General features: G+C 36.2%; 1 protein-coding gene across 3 annotated transcripts in view; it reads left to right on the forward strand.

Annotated features, from left to right (window-relative positions):
- LOC146145736 (uncharacterized) overlaps positions 1-21858 on the forward strand; it is a 60376-nt gene that overhangs the window by 10878 nt on the left and 27640 nt on the right. The window contains exons 4-31 of one of the 3 annotated variants that reach the window (XM_083389833.1): positions 718-820; positions 1275-1397; positions 2289-2411; positions 2892-3014; positions 3333-3455; positions 4351-4473; positions 4958-5080; positions 5399-5521; positions 6413-6535; positions 7016-7138; positions 7457-7579; positions 8475-8597; positions 9082-9204; positions 9523-9645; positions 10537-10659; positions 11142-11264; positions 11583-11705; positions 12597-12719; positions 13200-13322; positions 13641-13763; positions 14658-14780; positions 15265-15387; positions 15882-16004; positions 16516-16638; positions 17070-17189; positions 18079-18201; positions 18684-18806; positions 19266-19388. In XM_083389833.1, the coding sequence (XP_083245959.1) occupies positions 718-820; positions 1275-1397; positions 2289-2411; positions 2892-3014; positions 3333-3455; positions 4351-4473; positions 4958-5080; positions 5399-5521; positions 6413-6535; positions 7016-7138; positions 7457-7579; positions 8475-8597; positions 9082-9204; positions 9523-9645; positions 10537-10659; positions 11142-11264; positions 11583-11705; positions 12597-12719; positions 13200-13322; positions 13641-13763; positions 14658-14780; positions 15265-15387; positions 15882-16004; positions 16516-16638; positions 17070-17189; positions 18079-18201; positions 18684-18806; positions 19266-19388 (3421 nt within the window). The remainder of the gene's footprint in view (positions 1-717; positions 821-1274; positions 1398-2288; positions 2412-2891; positions 3015-3332; positions 3456-4350; positions 4474-4957; positions 5081-5398; positions 5522-6412; positions 6536-7015; positions 7139-7456; positions 7580-8474; positions 8598-9081; positions 9205-9522; positions 9646-10536; positions 10660-11141; positions 11265-11582; positions 11706-12596; positions 12720-13199; positions 13323-13640; positions 13764-14657; positions 14781-15264; positions 15388-15881; positions 16005-16515; positions 16639-17069; positions 17190-18078; positions 18202-18683; positions 18807-19265; positions 19389-21858) is intronic. The other 2 variants (XM_083389834.1, XM_083389835.1) reach the window with 2 other exon arrangements.

Below are 21858 nucleotides of genomic sequence, written 5' to 3' on the forward strand. Positions count from 1 at the left end.
CAGGTCAAAATTTCTCAATTTTTAGGTCAAAAAATATTCGCCCGAATCATCATGATTTTACCGCAGTTTGATAATCGTTTTTTATTGTTTGGTGGCCAACAATAAGGAAAGTAAGACATTGCGCACTGCATTTGTTTTGCCCTAACATGAAATGACGTTTTTTTTCGATTTTGCTGTAGGTTTGGACCTAATGACCAACTTAAGACGATCTAATTGTTTTTTTTGCTAGCAGGAAGCGCGAATGGTAATAATTTTACCGTCAGGTGAACGTTTACTTTTTTATGCTCGAATATACGAAAAAATGCTACCTGTATTTGTGTTACTCTAATACAAAATTGTTAGTTTCCGTGTTTAATTTCAAACTTTTAACTAAAACAACCAAATATGCGATGACGTTGTTTTTCCGATTTTATGTTTTTTACACCCCAAGTTTCGAGACAACCTCATACATATTTTTGCTAGCGGATATTTGTTTTGCTTTATTTTGATGCATGGAATTTCACGATTTAACGTAATTTTTGCGACGTTTTTTATTAGTCGTTTATGATATTGATAAGGAAGCTAAAAAATATTGTTGGGCTCCGACATAAAATTTTCAGTTCCATATTTCAATATTTTTAATTTTTATCCTGAATCAGTTTGCGAATAACTTAAAAGCCAAACTTTACAATATTGGTTATTGCCATTTTTGTGTAACCTTTTCTATTTGGATTGCAGTCTCTATCGATGGCACGACATGTGATGATATCAACGAGTGTTTCAATGGCTCTTTTGCTTGCAATAGCAACGCTGCATGTTTCAATACATTTGGAAGCTTCAGGTACCAGCTCCGTTATGTCATGTGATCCAGTCAACTTAATCCGGTCGTTTTGGCAGCTTAAGTTTTTTCTTTCGCTTTTCTTTCGGTATTAGTGACGTAGTTGGCATCTTTACAAAATCTTTTGGCTTTAAGTTAGAAATATGCAAATCCGAAAATTTAATTTGTTTTGACAAGTGTATAGCAAAAGTAAAAAAAAATAATTGCTACAGAAGTTCCACTTTGTGTAGAAATAAGTAAACAAATCACATAGTTCTTACGTGCAACTAAAAGCAGTCATTGACTTACGTTCTAATAACACTATATCGTAGCACTTTAAAACATTTTCGCGAACAGGTATTTTATACGTGTCTTTAATAAACAACTCGGACGTTTCGCTACAATCTTGCCAGTGGTTGAAATTATTTCACTATAGTTTGAGGTTTTTCTACTTCACACTGACACTCTTACTTTACAGTTGCATCTGTAATGCTGGCTATTCTGGAAACGGATTAAACTGCTCTGACATCGATGAATGCACCGTCGGAACGGCCAACTGTGACTCCAATGCTAATTGCAGCAACACAGAAGGAAACTTTATGTATGATGGCTTTCACAATAATATCAAAGAGCTAAGCATAGGATAAATTGCAAAGGACATTATTATCTATATCAGACCGAATTTTTTTGTGAGCGTTGCATCGATAAGTAACAAGTTATGTATATATCTATACTGACAAAAAGAATAAAATTTAAAATGCAACGGCAGGTGAACAAATTTAAATGATTACAAAATTGATAGGCAAGAAACGATCAAGAAAAAATGGTTTGCAGTCATTGAAAAGTTAAGTAGTACAGCTAAATTATAAATTGCAAGCAAACATACTAAGCCGTTGTTGAAACCATGTTACTGCAAGTGTAAATGTTAATATGTGCATCTGTTCGTTTACTTTACAAACACATAGTGAATTAAGATAATTAGTTTGCCAAAACTGATTTTAGACAGAGCTAGTTTTGCTGCGTTGGCAAAATTGTGCAATTTTTTAACATCTTTTCGCCATTTAAATAGTACCATTTGATCGGAGTTACTACAGAAAAGTCGAGGCAGCCATTTTGACCGTTTTTGTAGCGCAAAAAATATTGTTAAAAGCTGAATATCTGAACCTTATTCTTGTTTTGTAAATGATTGAAATACAGGTTGTAGAATCGAACTTGGGACTCGGTACTCGGGGTTATGTTTCGGTCGGAGTTTGACTGCGGAGTCGGATTCGTTTTGTTCGTAAACCCACTCTACAAATCGGGCTTTGAATCTTGAAAATCATAACAAACGCATTTTTACCACTCAGGCAATTAGCGCTTTCAAACGTATCCAGAGAAACGCTGTGTAACAAAAAAGGAAGATTGTTATGACAACTTGATTATATGAGACTAAATTTTGTAATCGATAACCCAAGATTTTATTGGTGAACATATTTTGACATTTTTATTTTAGTTGCACCTGTAACGTCGGTTATTCTGGAAACGGAATATCTTGTGTGGACATCGATGAATGTGCCAATACGTCGAACTCATGCCATACAAATGCCGACTGCTTTAACACCAATGGAAGTTATACGTAAGCTATAGCAGGGTTACACGATTAATTGTGTGGATTGCATGTAAAGGTATTTTAGGTCGCTATTGTAGAAGTAAAATTTAAATCAGCAAATTATTAAGGTAGTGCTGACAGTTGGAGAACGTTGTTTGAATAATTTAAACTAACTGTGATGCAAACCACAACTGTTAATCAAGCTGTTACACAACTAATGTAAACCTAACACCTGAAAAATATCGACGTCGACGTCCATCCAAAACTCAAGGATTTCAGCAAAATCAAACTCAAATATCAGCGTTTTATTTTTCTAAAATGTTATGGAGCACACTGCACAGTGAGTGTATTTTTAGATGGTTAAAAATAGCTTGTATCTTACTAAAAAATTAAGTAGACTGCGCTCATTGGCTGCAGAAAAGCCCAATTGTACCTACAGTTTCCCAAGGCAGACAAATAGGCTCTCAAACAACAGGTGTTGACTAAACTAACCAAGTTTGTTTGCAGGTGCGCGTGTAAATCTGGTTATTCCGGAGACGGATTGAGCTGCTTTGATATTAACGAATGCACCAATAGTTCAAACAGCTGCCATTCCAACGCAACCTGTACTAATACCTTGGGAAGCTTCACGTAAGATAGTGTTCACATAAATGTAGCAGTAGAGTGTCCGTCATAAAATCAAAGAATTTAATATTTAAGTACCCCTTAACATAAGGGCATTGGCTGGGCAACTGTTTTTATATGGCGGGCCATTTTTGCCTCAGTGATTTTATATTTCAGTAACTTGAAAATTAAAAAAAAATTATTTGCAAAACATACTCTTAAGAATCAAAGCAATCAGACGGATTTATTCAAGAAAAAGCCCAAATTGTAACTACAGTTTCCCAAGGCAGAAAAATAGGCTCTCGAACAACAGGTGTTGACTAAATTAACCGAGTTTGTTTGCAGGTGCGCGTGTAAAACTGGTTATTCCGGAGACGGATTCAGCTGCTCTGACATTGATGAATGCACCCTCGGAACTGACAACTGTGACTCTAATGCTAATTGCAGCAACACAGACGGAAGCTTTACGTATGATGGCTTTCACAATAATGTCAAAGAGCTAAGCATAGGATAAATTGCAAAGGACATTATTGTATATATCGCACCGATTTTTTTTGTGAGCGTTGCATCGATAAGTAACAAGTTATGTATATATCTACTGACAAAAAAGAATAAAATTTAAAATGCAACGGCAGGTGAACAAATTGAAATGATTACAAAATTGATAGGCAAAAAACCATCAAGAAAAATGGTTTCCAGTCATTAAAAAGTTGAGTAGTACAACTAAATTAAAAATTGCAAGCAAACATACTAAGCCGTTGTTGAAACCATGTTACAGCTATAGGGTAAAGGTTAATATGTGCATCTGTTCGTTTACTTTACAAACACATAGTGAATTGAGATAATTAGTTTGCCAAAACTGATTTTAGACAGAGCTAGTTTTGCTGCGTTGGCAAAATTGTGCAATTTTTTAACATCCTTTCGCCATTTAAATAGTACCATTTGATCGGAGTTACTACAGAAAAGTCGAGGCAGCCATTTTGACCGTTTTTGTAGCGCAAAAAAGATTGTTGAAAGCTGAATATATGAATACCTTATTCTCGTTTTGTAAATGATTGAAATACACGTTGTAGAATCGAACTTGGGACTCGGTACTCGGGGTTATGTTTCGGTCGGAGTTTGACTGCAGAGTCGGATTCGTTTTGTTTGTAAACCCACTCTACAAACCGGGCTTTGAACCTTGAAAATCATACCAAACGCATTTTTACCACTCGGGCAATTAGCGCGTCCAAACGTATCCGGAGAAACGCTGTGTAACAAAAAAGGAAGATTGTTATGACAACTTAAAAATATGGGACTAAATTTTGTAATCGATAACCCAAGTTTTTATTGGTGAAAATATTTTCTGACATTTTCATTTTAGTTGCACCTGTAACGTCGGTTATTCTGGAAACGGAATATCTTGTGTGGACATCGATGAATGTGCCAATACGTCGAACTCATGCAATGCCAATGCCGACTGTTTTAACTCCAATGGAAGTTATACGTAAGCTATAGCAGGGTTACACAATTAATTGTGTGGATTGCATGTAAAGGTATTTTAGGTCGCTATTGTAGAAGTAAAATTTAACTCAGCAAATTATTAAGGTAGTGCTGAGAGTTGGAGAACGTTGTTTGAATAATTTAAACTAACTGTGATGCCAACCACCACTGTTAATCAAACTGTTACAAAACTAATGTAAACCTAACACCTGAAAGATATCGACGTCGACGTTCATCCAAAACTCAAGGATTTCAGCAAAATCAAACTCACATATCAGCGTTTTATTTTTCTAAAATGTTATGGAGCACACTGCACAGTGAGTGTATTTTTAGATGGTTAAAAATAGCTTGTATCCTACTAAACAATTAAGTATAGACTGCGCTGATTGGCTACAGAAAAGGCTAATTGTAACTACAGTTTCCCAAGGCAGAAAATAGGCTCTCAAACAACAGGGGATGATTAAATTAACCAAGTTTTTTGTTTGCAGGTGCGCGTGTAAAGCTGGTTATTCCGGAGACGGATTGAGCTGCTTTGATATTAACGAATGCGCCAATAGTTCAAACAGCTGCCATTCCAACGCAACCTGTACTAATACCTTGGGAAGCTTCACGTAAGAGAGTGTTCACATAAATGTAGCAGTAGAGTGTCCGTCATAAAATCAAATAATTTAATATTTAAGTACCCCTTAACATAAGGGCATTGGCTGGGCAACTGTTTTTATATGGCGGGCCATTTTTGCCTCAGTGATTTTATATTTCAGTAACTTGAAAATTAAAAAAAAATTATTTGCAAAACATACTCTTAAGAATCAAAGCAATCAGACGGATTTATTCAAGAAAAAGCCCAAATTGTAACTACAGTTTCCCAAGGCAGAAAAATAGGCTCTCGAACAACAGGTGTTGACTAAATTAACCGAGTTTGTTTGCAGGTGCGCGTGTAAAACTGGTTATTCCGGAGACGGATTCAGCTGCTCTGACATTGATGAATGCACCCTCGGAACTGACAACTGTGACTCTAATGCTAATTGCAGCAACACAGACGGAAGCTTTACGTATGATGGCTTTCACAATAATGTCAAAGAGCTAAGCATAGGATAAATTGCAAAGGACATTATTATCTATATCAGACCGAATTTTTTTGTGAGCGTTGCATCGATAAGTAACAAGTTATGTATATATCTATACTGACAAAAAGAATAAAATTTAAAATGCAACGGCAGGTGAACAAATTTAAATGATTACAAAATTGATAGGCAAGAAACGATCAAGAAAAAATGGTTTGCAGTCATTGAAAAGTTAAGTAGTACAGCTAAATTACAAATTGCAAGCAAACATACTAAGCCGTTGTTGAAACCATGTTACTGCAAGTGTAAATGTTAATATGTGCATCTGTTCGTTTACTTTACAAACACATAGTGAATTAAGATAATTAGTTTGCCAAAACTGATTTTAGACAGAGCTAGTTTTGCTGCGTTGGCAAAATTGTGCAATTTTTTAACATCTTTTCGCCATTTAAATAGTACCATTTGATCGGAGTTACTACAGAAAAGTCGAGGCAGCCATTTTGACCGTTTTTGTAGCGCAAAAAATATTGTTAAAAGCTGAATATCTGAACCTTATTCTTGTTTTGTAAATGATTGAAATACAGGTTGTAGAATCGAACTTGGGACTCGGTACTCGGGGTTATGTTTCGGTCGGAGTTTGACTGCGGAGTCGGATTCGTTTTGTTCGTAAACCCACTCTACAAATCGGGCTTTGAATCTTGAAAATCATAACAAACGCATTTTTACCACTCAGGCAATTAGCGCTTTCAAACGTATCCAGAGAAACGCTGTGTAACAAAAAAGGAAGATTGTTATGACAACTTGATTATATGAGACTAAATTTTGTAATCGATAACCCAAGATTTTATTGGTGAACATATTTTGACATTTTTATTTTAGTTGCACCTGTAACGTCGGTTATTCTGGAAACGGAATATCTTGTGTGGACATCGATGAATGTGCCAATACGTCGAACTCATGCCATACAAATGCCGACTGCTTTAACACCAATGGAAGTTATACGTAAGCTATAGCAGGGTTACACGATTAATTGTGTGGATTGCATGTAAAGGTATTTTAGGTCGCTATTGTAGAAGTAAAATTTAAATCAGCAAATTATTAAGGTAGTGCTGACAGTTGGAGAACGTTGTTTGAATAATTTAAACTAACTGTGATGCAAACCACAACTGTTAATCAAGCTGTTACACAACTAATGTAAACCTAACACCTGAAAAATATCGACGTCGACGTTCATCCAAAACTCAAGGATTTCAGCAAAATCAAACTCAAATATCAGCGTTTTATTTTTCTAAAATGTTATGGAGCACACTGCACAGTGAGTGTATTTTTAGATGGTTAAAAATAGCTTGTATCTTACTAAAAAATTAAGTAGACTGCGCTCATTGGCTGCAGAAAAGCCCAATTGTACCTACAGTTTCCCAAGGCAGACAAATAGGCTCTCAAACAACAGGTGTTGACTAAACTAACCAAGTTTGTTTGCAGGTGCGCGTGTAAATCTGGTTATTCCGGAGACGGATTGAGCTGCTTTGATATTAACGAATGCACCAATAGTTCAAACAGCTGCCATTCCAACGCAACCTGTACTAATACCTTGGGAAGCTTCACGTAAGAGAGTGTTCACATAAATGTAGCAGTAGAGTGTCCGTCATAAAATCAAAGAATTTAATATTTAAGTACCCCTTAACATAAGGGCATTGGCTGGGCAACTGTTTTTATATGGCGGGCCATTTTTGCCTCAGTGATTTTATATTTCAGTAACTTGAAAATTAAAAAAAAATTATTTGCAAAACATACTCTTAAGAATCAAAGCAATCAGACGGATTTATTCAAGAAAAAGCCCAAATTGTAACTACAGTTTCCCAAGGCAGAAAAATAGGCTCTCGAACAACAGGTGTTGACTAAATTAACCGAGTTTGTTTGCAGGTGCGCGTGTAAAACTGGTTATTCCGGAGACGGATTCAGCTGCTCTGACATTGATGAATGCACCCTCGGAACTGACAACTGTGACTCTAATGCTAATTGCAGCAACACAGACGGAAGCTTTACGTATGATGGCTTTCACAATAATGTCAAAGAGCTAAGCATAGGATAAATTGCAAAGGACATTATTGTATATATCGCACCGATTTTTTTTGTGAGCGTTGCATCGATAAGTAACAAGTTATGTATATATCTACTGACAAAAAAGAATAAAATTTAAAATGCAACGGCAGGTGAACAAATTGAAATGATTACAAAATTGATAGGCAAAAAACCATCAAGAAAAATGGTTTCCAGTCATTAAAAAGTTGAGTAGTACAACTAAATTAAAAATTGCAAGCAAACATACTAAGCCGTTGTTGAAACCATGTTACAGCTATAGGGTAAAGGTTAATATGTGCATCTGTTCGTTTACTTTACAAACACATAGTGAATTGAGATAATTAGTTTGCCAAAACTGATTTTAGACAGAGCTAGTTTTGCTGCGTTGGCAAAATTGTGCAATTTTTTAACATCCTTTCGCCATTTAAATAGTACCATTTGATCGGAGTTACTACAGAAAAGTCGAGGCAGCCATTTTGACCGTTTTTGTAGCGCAAAAAAGATTGTTGAAAGCTGAATATATGAATACCTTATTCTCGTTTTGTAAATGATTGAAATACACGTTGTAGAATCGAACTTGGGACTCGGTACTCGGGGTTATGTTTCGGTCGGAGTTTGACTGCAGAGTCGGATTCGTTTTGTTTGTAAACCCACTCTACAAACCGGGCTTTGAACCTTGAAAATCATACCAAACGCATTTTTACCACTCGGGCAATTAGCGCGTCCAAACGTATCCGGAGAAACGCTGTGTAACAAAAAAGGAAGATTGTTATGACAACTTAAAAATATGGGACTAAATTTTGTAATCGATAACCCAAGTTTTTATTGGTGAAAATATTTTCTGACATTTTCATTTTAGTTGCACCTGTAACGTCGGTTATTCTGGAAACGGAATATCTTGTGTGGACATCGATGAATGTGCCAATACGTCGAACTCATGCAATGCCAATGCCGACTGTTTTAACTCCAATGGAAGTTATACGTAAGCTATAGCAGGGTTACACAATTAATTGTGTGGATTGCATGTAAAGGTATTTTAGGTCGCTATTGTAGAAGTAAAATTTAACTCAGCAAATTATTAAGGTAGTGCTGAGAGTTGGAGAACGTTGTTTGAATAATTTAAACTAACTGTGATGCCAACCACCACTGTTAATCAAACTGTTACAAAACTAATGTAAACCTAACACCTGAAAGATATCGACGTCGACGTTCATCCAAAACTCAAGGATTTCAGCAAAATCAAACTCACATATCAGCGTTTTATTTTTCTAAAATGTTATGGAGCACACTGCACAGTGAGTGTATTTTTAGATGGTTAAAAATAGCTTGTATCCTACTAAACAATTAAGTATAGACTGCGCTGATTGGCTACAGAAAAGGCTAATTGTAACTACAGTTTCCCAAGGCAGAAAATAGGCTCTCAAACAACAGGGGATGATTAAATTAACCAAGTTTTTTGTTTGCAGGTGCGCGTGTAAAGCTGGTTATTCCGGAGACGGATTGAGCTGCTTTGATATTAACGAATGCGCCAATAGTTCAAACAGCTGCCATTCCAACGCAACCTGTACTAATACCTTGGGAAGCTTCACGTAAGAGAGTGTTCACATAAATGTAGCAGTAGAGTGTCCGTCATAAAATCAAATAATTTAATATTTAAGTACCCCTTAACATAAGGGCATTGGCTGGGCAACTGTTTTTATATGGCGGGCCATTTTTGCCTCAGTGATTTTATATTTCAGTAATTTGAAAATTAAAAAAAAATTATTTGCAAAACATACTCTTAAGAATCAAAGCAATCAGACGGATTTATTCAAGAAAAAGCCCAAATTGTAACTACAGTTTCCCAAGGCAGAAAAATAGGCTCTCGAACAACAGGTGTTGACTAAATTAACCGAGTTTGTTTGCAGGTGCGCGTGTAAAACTGGTTATTCCGGAGACGGATTCAGCTGCTCTGACATTGATGAATGCACCCTCGGAACTGACAACTGTGACTCTAATGCTAATTGCAGCAACACAGACGGAAGCTTTACGTATGATGGCTTTCACAATAATGTCAAAGAGCTAAGCATAGGATAAATTGCAAAGGACATTATTATCTATATCAGACCGAATTTTTTTGTGAGCGTTGCATCGATAAGTAACAAGTTATGTATATATCTATACTGACAAAAAGAATAAAATTTAAAATGCAACGGCAGGTGAACAAATTTAAATGATTACAAAATTGATAGGCAAGAAACGATCAAGAAAAAATGGTTTGCAGTCATTGAAAAGTTAAGTAGTACAGCTAAATTATAAATTGCAAGCAAACATACTAAGCCGTTGTTGAAACCATGTTACTGCAAGTGTAAATGTTAATATGTGCATCTGTTCGTTTACTTTACAAACACATAGTGAATTAAGATAATTAGTTTGCCAAAACTGATTTTAGACAGAGCTAGTTTTGCTGCGTTGGCAAAATTGTGCAATTTTTTAACATCTTTTCGCCATTTAAATAGTACCATTTGATCGGAGTTACTACAGAAAAGTCGAGGCAGCCATTTTGACCGTTTTTGTAGCGCAAAAAATATTGTTAAAAGCTGAATATCTGAACCTTATTCTTGTTTTGTAAATGATTGAAATACAGGTTGTAGAATCGAACTTGGGACTCGGTGCTCGGGGTTATGTTTCGGTCGGAGTTTGACTGCGGAGTCGGATTCGTTTTGTTCGTAAACCCACTCTACAAATCGGGCTTTGAATCTTGAAAATCATAACAAACGCATTTTTACCACTCAGGCAATTAGCGCTTTCAAACGTATCCAGAGAAACGCTGTGTAACAAAAAAGGAAGATTGTTATGACAACTTGATTATATGAGACTAAATTTTGTAATCGATAACCCAAGATTTTATTGGTGAACATATTTTGACATTTTTATTTTAGTTGCACCTGTAACGTCGGTTATTCTGGAAACGGAATATCTTGTGTGGACATCGATGAATGTGCCAATACGTCGAACTCATGCCATACAAATGCCGACTGCTTTAACACCAATGGAAGTTATACGTAAGCTATAGCAGGGTTACACGATTAATTGTGTGGATTGCATGTAAAGGTATTTTAGGTCGCTATTGTAGAAGTAAAATTTAAATCAGCAAATTATTAAGGTAGTGCTGACAGTTGGAGAACGTTGTTTGAATAATTTAAACTAACTGTGATGCAAACCACAACTGTTAATCAAGCTGTTACACAACTAATGTAAACCTAACACCTGAAAAATATCGACGTCGACGTCCATCCAAAACTCAAGGATTTCAGCAAAATCAAACTCAAATATCAGCGTTTTATTTTTCTAAAATGTTATGGAGCACACTGCACAGTGAGTGTATTTTTAGATGGTTAAAAATAGCTTGTATCTTACTAAAAAATTAAGTAGACTGCGCTCATTGGCTACAGAAAAGGCTAATTGTAACTACAGTTTCCCAAGGCAGAAAATAGGCTCTCAAACAACAGGGGATGATTAAATTAACCAAGTTTTTTGTTTGCAGGTGCGCGTGTAAAGCTGGTTATTCCGGAGACGGATTGAGCTGCTTTGATATTAACGAATGCGCCAATAGTTCAAACAGCTGCCATTCCAACGCAACCTGTACTAATACCTTGGGAAGCTTCACGTAAGAGAGTGTTCACATAAATGTAGCAGTAGAGTGTCCGTCATAAAATCAAATAATTTAATATTTAAGTACCCCTTAACATAAGGGCATTGGCTGGGCAACTGTTTTTATATGGCGGGCCATTTTTGCCTCAGTGATTTTATATTTCAGTAACTTGAAAATTAAAAAAAAATTATTTGCAAAACATACTCTTAAGAATCAAAGCAATCAGACGGATTTATTCAAGAAAAAGCCCAAATTGTAACTACAGTTTCCCAAGGCAGAAAAATAGGCTCTCGAACAACAGGTGTTGACTAAATTAACCGAGTTTGTTTGCAGGTGCGCGTGTAAAACTGGTTATTCCGGAGACGGATTCAGCTGCTCTGACATTGATGAATGCACCCTCGGAACTGACAACTGTGACTCTAATGCTAATTGCAGCAACACAGACGGAAGCTTTACGTATGATGGCTTTCACAATAATGTCAAAGAGCTAAGCATAGGATAAATTGCAAAGGACATTATTATCTATATCAGACCGAATTTTTTTGTGAGCGTTGCATCGATAAGTAACAAGTTATGTATATATCTATACTGACAAAAAGAATAAAATTTAAAATGCAACGGCAGGTGAACAAATTTAAATGATTACAAAATTGATAGGCAAGAAACGATCAAGAAAAAATGGTTTGCAGTCATTGAAAAGTTAAGTAGTACAGCTAAATTATAAATTGCAAGCAAACATACTAAGCCGTTGTTGAAACCATGTTACTGCAAGTGTAAATGTTAATATGTGCATCTGTTCGTTTACTTTACAAACACATAGTGAATTAAGATAATTAGTTTGCCAAAACTGATTTTAGACAGAGCTAGTTTTGCTGCGTTGGCAAAATTGTGCAATTTTTTAACATCTTTTCGCCATTTAAATAGTACCATTTGATCGGAGTTACTACAGAAAAGTCGAGGCAGCCATTTTGACCGTTTTTGTAGCGCAAAAAATATTGTTAAAAGCTGAATATCTGAACCTTATTCTTGTTTTGTAAATGATTGAAATACAGGTTGTAGAATCGAACTTGGGACTCGGTACTCGGGGTTATGTTTCGGTCGGAGTTTGACTGCGGAGTCGGATTCGTTTTGTTCGTAAACCCACTCTACAAATCGGGCTTTGAATCTTGAAAATCATAACAAACGCATTTTTACCACTCAGGCAATTAGCGCTTTCAAACGTATCCAGAGAAACGCTGTGTAACAAAAAAGGAAGATTGTTATGACAACTTGATTATATGAGACTAAATTTTGTAATCGATAACCCAAGATTTTATTGGTGAACATATTTTGACATTTTTATTTTAGTTGCACCTGTAACGTCGGTTATTCTGGAAACGGAATATCTTGTGTGGACATCGATGAATGTGCCAATACGTCGAACTCATGCCATACAAATGCCGACTGCTTTAACACCAATGGAAGTTATACGTAAGCTATAGCAGGGTTACACGATTAATTGTGTGGATTGCATGTAAAGGTATTTTAGGTCGCTATTGTAGAAGTAAAATTTAAATCAGCAAATTATTAAGGTAGTGCTGACAGTTGGAGAACGTTGTTTGAATAATTTAAACTAACTGTGATGCAAACCACAACTGTTAATCAAGCTGTTACACAACTAATGTAAACCTAACACCTGAAAAATATCGACGTCGACGTCCATCCAAAACTCAAGGATTTCAGCAAAATCAAACTCAAATATCAGCGTTTTATTTTTCTAAAATGTTATGGAGCACACTGCACAGTGAGTGTATTTTTAGATGGTTAAAAATAGCTTGTATCTTACTAAAAAATTAAGTAGACTGCGCTCATTGGCTGCAGAAAAGCCCAATTGTACCTACAGTTTCCCAAGGCAGACAAATAGGCTCTCAAACAACAGGTGTTGACTAAACTAACCAAGTTTGTTTGCAGGTGCGCGTGTAAATCTGGTTATTCCGGAGACGGATTGAGCTGCTTTGATATTAACGAATGCACCAATAGTTCAAACAGCTGCCATTCCAACGCAACCTGTACTAATACCTTGGGAAGCTTCACGTAAGAGAGTGTTCACATAAATGTAGCAGTAGAGTGTCCGTCATAAAATCAAAGAATTTAATATTTAAGTACCCCTTAACATAAGGGCATTGGCTGGGCAACTGTTTTTATATGGCGGGCCATTTTTGCCTCAGTGATTTTATATTTCAGTAACTTGAAAATTAAAAAAAAATTATTTGCAAAACATACTCTTAAGAATCAAAGCAATCAGACGGATTTATTCAAGAAAAAGCCCAAATTGTAACTACAGTTTCCCAAGGCAGAAAAATAGGCTCTCGAACAACAGGTGTTGACTAAATTAACCGAGTTTGTTTGCAGGTGCGCGTGTAAAACTGGTTATTCCGGAGACGGATTCAGCTGCTCTGACATTGATGAATGCACCCTCGGAACTGACAACTGTGACTCTAATGCTAATTGCAGCAACACAGACGGAAGCTTTACGTATGATGGCTTTCACAATAATGTCAAAGAGCTAAGCATAGGATAAATTGCAAAGGACATTATTGTATATATCGCACCGATTTTTTTTGTGAGCGTTGCATCGATAAGTAACAAGTTATGTATATATCTACTGACAAAAAAGAATAAAATTTAAAATGCAACGGCAGGTGAACAAATTGAAATGATTACAAAATTGATAGGCAAAAAACCATCAAGAAAAATGGTTTCCAGTCATTAAAAAGTTGAGTAGTACAACTAAATTAAAAATTGCAAGCAAACATACTAAGCCGTTGTTGAAACCATGTTACAGCTATAGGGTAAAGGTTAATATGTGCATCTGTTCGTTTACTTTACAAACACATAGTGAATTGAGATAATTAGTTTGCCAAAACTGATTTTAGACAGAGCTAGTTTTGCTGCGTTGGCAAAATTGTGCAATTTTTTAACATCCTTTCGCCATTTAAATAGTACCATTTGATCGGAGTTACTACAGAAAAGTCGAGGCAGCCATTTTGACCGTTTTGTAGCGCAAAAAAGATTGTTGAAAGCTGAATATATGAATACCTTATTCTCGTTTTGTAAATGATTGAAATACACGTTGTAGAATCGAACTTGGGACTCGGTACTCGGGGTTATGTTTCGGTCGGAGTTTGACTGCAGAGTCGGATTCGTTTTGTTTGTAAACCCACTCTACAAACCGGGCTTTGAACCTTGAAAATCATACCAAACGCATTTTTACCACTCGGGCAATTAGCGCGTCCAAACGTATCCGGAGAAACGCTGTGTAACAAAAAAGGAAGATTGTTATGACAACTTAAAAATATGGGACTAAATTTTGTAATCGATAACCCAAGTTTTTATTGGTGAAAATATTTTCTGACATTTTCATTTTAGTTGCACCTGTAACGTCGGTTATTCTGGAAACGGAATATCTTGTGTGGACATCGATGAATGTGCCAATACGTCGAACTCATGCAATGCCAATGCCGACTGTTTTAACTCCAATGGAAGTTATACGTAAGCTATAGCAGGGTTACACAATTAATTGTGTGGATTGCATGTAAAGGTATTTTAGGTCGCTATTGTAGAAGTAAAATTTAACTCAGCAAATTATTAAGGTAGTGCTGAGAGTTGGAGAACGTTGTTTGAATAATTTAAACTAACTGTGATGCCAACCACCACTGTTAATCAAACTGTTACAAAACTAATGTAAACCTAACACCTGAAAGATATCGACGTCGACGTTCATCCAAAACTCAAGGATTTCAGCAAAATCAAACTCACATATCAGCGTTTTATTTTTCTAAAATGTTATGGAGCACACTGCACAGTGAGTGTATTTTTAGATGGTTAAAAATAGCTTGTATCCTACTAAACAATTAAGTATAGACTGCGCTGATTGGCTACAGAAAAGGCTAATTGTAACTACAGTTTCCCAAGGCAGAAAATAGGCTCTCAAACAACAGGGGATGATTAAATTAACCAAGTTTTTTGTTTGCAGGTGCGCGTGTAAAGCTGGTTATTCCGGAGACGGATTGAGCTGCTTTGATATTAACGAATGCGCCAATAGTTCAAACAGCTGCCATTCCAACGCAACCTGTACTAATACCTTGGGAAGCTTCACGTAAGAGAGTGTTCACATAAATGTAGCAGTAGAGTGTCCGTCATAAAATCAAATAATTTAATATTTAAGTACCCCTTAACATAAGGGCATTGGCTGGGCAACTGTTTTTATATGGCGGGCCATTTTTGCCTCAGTGATTTTATATTTCAGTAACTTGAAAATTAAAAAAAAATTATTTGCAAAACATACTCTTAAGAATCAAAGCAATCAGACGGATTTATTCAAGCTCTTTATTTTATTGCAAAATGCACTTTAAAAATGTTACGTTGTCCTCCTTAAAGTTAAATACGGACCTACAGGGATCCAGGTTTTCCATTTTTGGTACCAAGCAATGCACTACAATACTAGATGGTCACGAACGTATAACTTTATCATACAGACGTCAAAATTAGGCTGTAGGATCGGCTACAGGTAATGTGAATTGACTACTGCATCACAAATTAGAAAAAAATCACCACAAGAAACGTTTTAATGTATGTCTGTTATGTATTCAGATGCACATGCAAAACTGGATATTCTGGAGACGGGTTAAACTGCTCTGACATTGACGAATGCTTCAGTGGTTTGGACAGCTGTCACTCAAACGCTTCGTGTAACAATGCAATAGGAAGCTATAGGTAAGATAATATAAGCTCAAGTCTAAATCAAATCCGCATGCATTTGACACAACAGATCAAAACATACCGACATCATATTAGAACATTTCGTGAATATCTAGAAATTGCCAGGGCCTCATTGGAATTTTGTTTAAACATTGCGTGGTCGGAATTTGCTCCTAATAAATATTGTTGGGCGAACATATGGAGTAATTTGCCCAATTCAAGACACGAGTGAGCGATAAGCAACCGCTTGTGCAGGTTTTTTTTCCTAGTCTCGCTCTCATGTAGCCAAATCAAACAAAATGTTTTTTAAATCATTGACTTAGTGCAGCAATTAGGGGATGACATTGATTTAAGTCATTATAACACTGACTTTTTTACTTATATAAAACGCAACTTTCCCGACTATAGGTATTTTATACGTGTCTTTTATAAACAACTGACGTTTCCTTCAATCTTGTCAGTGGTTGAAATTATTTCACTATAGTTTGAGGTTTTTCTACTTCACACTGACACTCTTACTTTTCAGTTGCATCTGTAATGCTGGCTATTCTGGAGACGGATTTAACTGCTCTGACATTGATGAATGCACCCTCGGAACTGACAACTGTGACTCTAATGCTAATTGCAGCAACACAGACGGAAACTTTACGTAAGTTGGCGTTTACATCAACATCGAATGGTTAAGAATAGGTTGAACTGCACCTGTGTAACAAAAAACGAAGATTGTTATGACAACTTTATTATATGAGACTAAATTTTGTAATCGATAACCCAAGTTATTATCGGTGAAAATATTTTGACATTTTTAGGGTTTTTTTTCCTAGTCTCGCTCTCATGTAGCCAAATCAAACAAAATGTTTTTTAAATCAGTGACTTAGTGCAGCAATTAGGTGATGACATTGATTTAAGTCATTGTAACACTGACTTTTTTACTTATAAAACGCACCTTTCCCGACTATAGGTATTTTATACGTGTCTTTTATAAACAACTGACGTTTCGCTACAATCTTGCCAGGGGTTGAAATTATTTCACTATAGTTTGAGGTTTTTCTACTTCACACTGACACTCTTACTTTTCAGTTGCATCTGTAATGCTGGCTATTCTGGAAACGGATTAAACTGCTCTGACATTGATGAATGCACCGTCGGAACTGACAACTGCTCTAATGCTAATTGCAGCAACACAGACGGAAACTTTACGTATGATGGCTTTCACAATATTATCAAAGAGCTTAGCATAGGATAAATTGCAAAGGACATTATTGTCTATATCAGACCGAATTTTTTGTGAGCGTTGCATCGATAAGTAACAAGTTATGTATATATCTACTGATAAAAAAAATAAAATTTAAAATACAACGGCAGGTGAACAAATTTAAATGGTTACAAAATTGATAGGCAAGAAACGATCAAGAAAAAATGGTTTGCAGTCATTGAAAAGTTAAGTAGTACAGCTAAATTATAAATTGCAAGCAAATATACTAAGTCGTTGTTGAAACCATGTTACAGCTAGGGTAAATGTTAATATGTGCATCTGTTCGTTTACTTTACAAACACATAGTGAATTGAGATAATTAGTTTTCCAAAACTGATTTTAGACAGAGCTAGTTTTGCTGCGTTGGCAAAATTGTGCAATTTTTTAACATCTTTTCGCCATTTAAATAGTACCATTTGATTGAAGTTACTACAGAAAAGTCGAGGCAGCCATGTTAACCGTTTTTGTAGCGCAAAAAAGATTGTTGAAAGCTGAATATCTGAAGCTTATTCTTGTTTTGTTAATGATTGAAATACAGGTTGTAGAATCGAACTTGGGACTCGGTACTCGGGGTTATGTTTCGGTTGGAGTTTGACTGCGGAGTCAGATTCGTTTTGTTGTAAACCCACTCTACAAACCGGGCTTTGAACCTTGAAAGTCATACCAAACGCATTTGTACCACTCAGGCAATAAGCGCGTTCAAACGTATCCAGAGAAACGCTGTGTAACAATAAAGGAAGATTGTTATGATAACTTAAAAATATGAGACTAAATTTTCTATCCGATAAACCAAGTTATTACCGTTGAAAATATTTTCTGACATTTTTATTTTAGTTGCACCTGTAACGTCGGTTATTCTGGAAACGGAATATCTTGTGTGGACATCGATGAATGTGCTAATACGTCGAACTCATGCCATACAAATGCCGACTGCTTTAACACCAATGGAAGTTATACGTAAGCTATAGCAGAGCTACACGATCAATTGTGTGGATTACTTGTAAATGCATTTAAGGTCGCTATTGTAGAAGTAAAATTTAACTCAGCAAATTATTAAGGTAGTGCTGAGAGTTGGATAACGTTGTTTGAATAATCTAAACTAACTGAGATGCAAATATCACAACTGTTAATCAAACTGTTACAAAACTAATGTAAACCTCACACCTGGAATATAAACGTAAGACGACGTTCATCCAAAACTCAAGGATTTCAGCATAATCAAACTCACATATCAGCGTTTTATTTTTCTAAAATGTAATGGAGCACACTGCACAGTGAGTGTATTTTTAGATGGTTAAAAATAGCTTGTATCCTACAAAAAATTAAGTAGACTGCGCTGATTGGCTACAGAAAAGCCCAATTGTAACTACAGTTTTCCAAGGCAGACAAATAGGCCCTCAAAAAACAGGGGATGATTAAATTAACCAAATTTTTTGCAGGTGCGCGTGTAAAGCTGGTTATTCCGGAGACGGATTGAGCTGCTTTGATATTAACGAATGCGTCACAGGTTCTAACAGCTGCCATTCCAACGCAACCTGTACTAATACCTTGGGAAGCTTCACGTAAGACAGTGTTCACATAAATGTAGCAGTATAGTGTCCGTTTAAAATAAAAGAAAATAATATTTAAGTACCCCTTAACATAAGGGCATTGGCTGGGCAACTGTTTTTATATGGCGGGCCATTTTTGCCTCAGTGATTTTATATTTCAGTAACTTGAAAATTAAAAAAAAATTATGTTACAAAAAAATAATCTCTTTATTTTATTACAAAATGCACTTTAAAAATGTTACGTTGTCCTCCTTAAACATAAATACGGACCTACAGGGATCCAGGTTTTCCATTTTTTGTACCAAGCAATGCACTACAATACTAGATGGTCACGAACGTATAACTTTATCATACAGACGTCAAATTTAGGCTGTAGGATCGGCTACAGATAATGTGAATTGACTACTGCATCACAAATTAAAAAAAAATCATGAAAAGGAACGTTTTAATATATGTCTGTTATGTATTCAGATGCACATGCAACGCTGGGTATTCAGGAGATGGGTTAAACTGCTCTGACATAGACGAATGCTTCAGTGGTTTGGACAGCTGTCACTCAAACGCTTTCTGTAACAATGCAATAGGAAGCTATAGGTAAGATAATATAAGCTCAAGTCTAAATCAAATCCGCATGCATTTGACACAACAGATCAAAATATAGGCGAGTTTCTATTGACTTCTGTTGGATTTTAGACGTCTATATTTGCAAACAGGTGGCACTGTTAAATGACAAAGAGCACGGTTGTACGCAAGCTTGTCAACATAAAAGTAAAATTTGTCGTTGAATAGTGCAATCTGATATCGATATTATTTAGACGTGTTTAATTTAACAGAAATCAAAACGAAATTCATTGCGCATTAAACTCGCGTCTAGGTGAATTTAGCATAAATTTAAAACCATTTAAAGGGGTTAAATTTAAACAAACTTTGGAGGAGTTGGAACTTGTATCAATCACGTAATTTGAACTTTATACGCTACCCAGTGTTTACGGTTGGTTGCTTCGAACGAACTACGCGCTTCATAGAAACACGTGATTGGAGTGTCGTGCACTTCCTGTACATTTGTCCGTCACATAGTATTCTTACTCGCGTATTGCTTGTTCAACCTTTGATTCGGGGAAGTAAAATGAACGTTGATTCTTTACAAAACCTAGGGAATTATTGCCAGCGCATTACACGACCATACAGCCTTAATGTAGGCTAAATTGTCGCCATGTGATGATTTAGGCCCGAATTATTGAGACACAAGTGGTTCTAATTTGCACTGTTGCTAATGTTGTACAACGTATCATTTTTCCCGTTGGGGTCCAAATTTAGATGCTTTGTGGAAAAGTCTATTGGACTTCAATGAATGTGTTTAGGCTACAGATATTTGGTGGAAGAATCTAATCAAAACAAAAACCAACATTCTGCCATGCCGTTTTCAGGTTGCAAGCCGCTTTTGAGTAAGAATAATAATCCAGAACCGCTACGCGATTTTTTGTTGTTTGACTTTAGACGAAGGCGCTGAACCTTTAAAAGAAGAAAAAAACTTTATGTTGTGATACAATTTGCGTTATTGAGTATGCGCACTAGAGCTCGACTATGTCCATAACACCTTGTAACAATTGCTTAAGTATTAACCTCAAACTAAAAACAGAATTCTAGTTGCTGGGTCAACCATAAAATAGAAATTCTCACGCAGATATCATAATAAACCATTTCGTGAATATCTACGAATGGCCAGGGTCCAAACGCAGGCGCATAGCCCTGTCAAAAATGTATTTTAATCAATGCTTTGCGTGATTGTGCTCGTAATAAATACGGCTGGGCGAACATCGGCATATATAAGAACCGGTATAGAGGGTTTTTCCGCTAGTTTCGCTCTTATGCAGCCAAAACAAACAAAATGTACTACGACCTCTTCCCACGGGTTAGTCTGTTTAGATTTCAAACACCCCTTGGTATTTTTTGCTTGATGTACCAAACAACGGTTTTGCTGCAGCTCAGATTGCTGATATAGGATCGCTGACCGTCCTTTATTTTACTGAGAATTGTAAACATAGCGCCAACACCCGTGAAAGAAAATTGGTTAAGTGCAGTCTGCCACCTCTCGCTAGAAACTCTGACGACGATATGCATTATTTAGGCAGGTCAAGAGAGGTTACGACGCCATGTTACACCCAAACTATATTTTTGCTAACTACACTACTAAATGCAGAAATAAATCGCACTATGCGCGAATATTATTCGGTTTATCCTATGTTTTGTCTAAATCAAAAGATTCCGCAAGCCGGCGAATAATATTTTCCACATTTTTTTAACGTTGTCAGCCAATCGCTTGCACTTTTGGCCAAATTATCTGGTTAGTCCGTTTTTTCTGCTATATACATGGAGCGTTTTTACAATGTTGCCATTGACCGCAAGTAACATCAGTCAAAGTTGTAAAATAGGATAAACGTAATATCTACTATTTTGCGCTTCTATAGCGAACTTCTTTTTTAATTTCGGTTCAGTCGTTCAATAGCAATCAATTTTAACGATGTTTAAAGTTTCATTTGTTTAGCGGTCCGTTGGACAACAGAGCGTTTCTCAAGATGTGATATCACTTTATGACGTACCTTGTGGCGTTTAATTTGAAAATCAGCTCTGGTTCAACCAAACTAATAGATCCGCCCCTGTCTGGGCACCATATTATTCACGTAGCCCACATACATTTGAAAAGCGATTGTGAAACTGTGTGCCTCAAGAGATTCCTAAACCGTTTTAAAAAATGGCAAATTAACTTGTTGAAATACAATAAGTCATGCAAGTAAGTGTGCACACATGTAAAACCTGTAACTCCCCGCCATAATCCTTTCAACCACCGTCCACTACTTAACTTACTGCAATAGTTACTTTCAAATTTAGTAATAGTTTTTGGCGAGACTCACAAAAATGCCCCCGACATCTCGCAATCCTTTTAGGAAACTCAACATTATAAGCTCAGCATTATAAGGCGCAGGTCTAACGATTTATCAGGGGGCAATACAAATTTTAAACATGATGACAAAATTCAGTTAAAGTAACAATGCATAACCTGGTT

This window comes from Ascidiella aspersa, chromosome 5, assembly GCF_963924565.1.
Source record: "Ascidiella aspersa chromosome 5, kaAscAspe10.2, whole genome shotgun sequence".
NCBI classification, from domain to species: Eukaryota; Metazoa; Chordata; class Ascidiacea; order Phlebobranchia; family Ascidiidae; genus Ascidiella; species Ascidiella aspersa.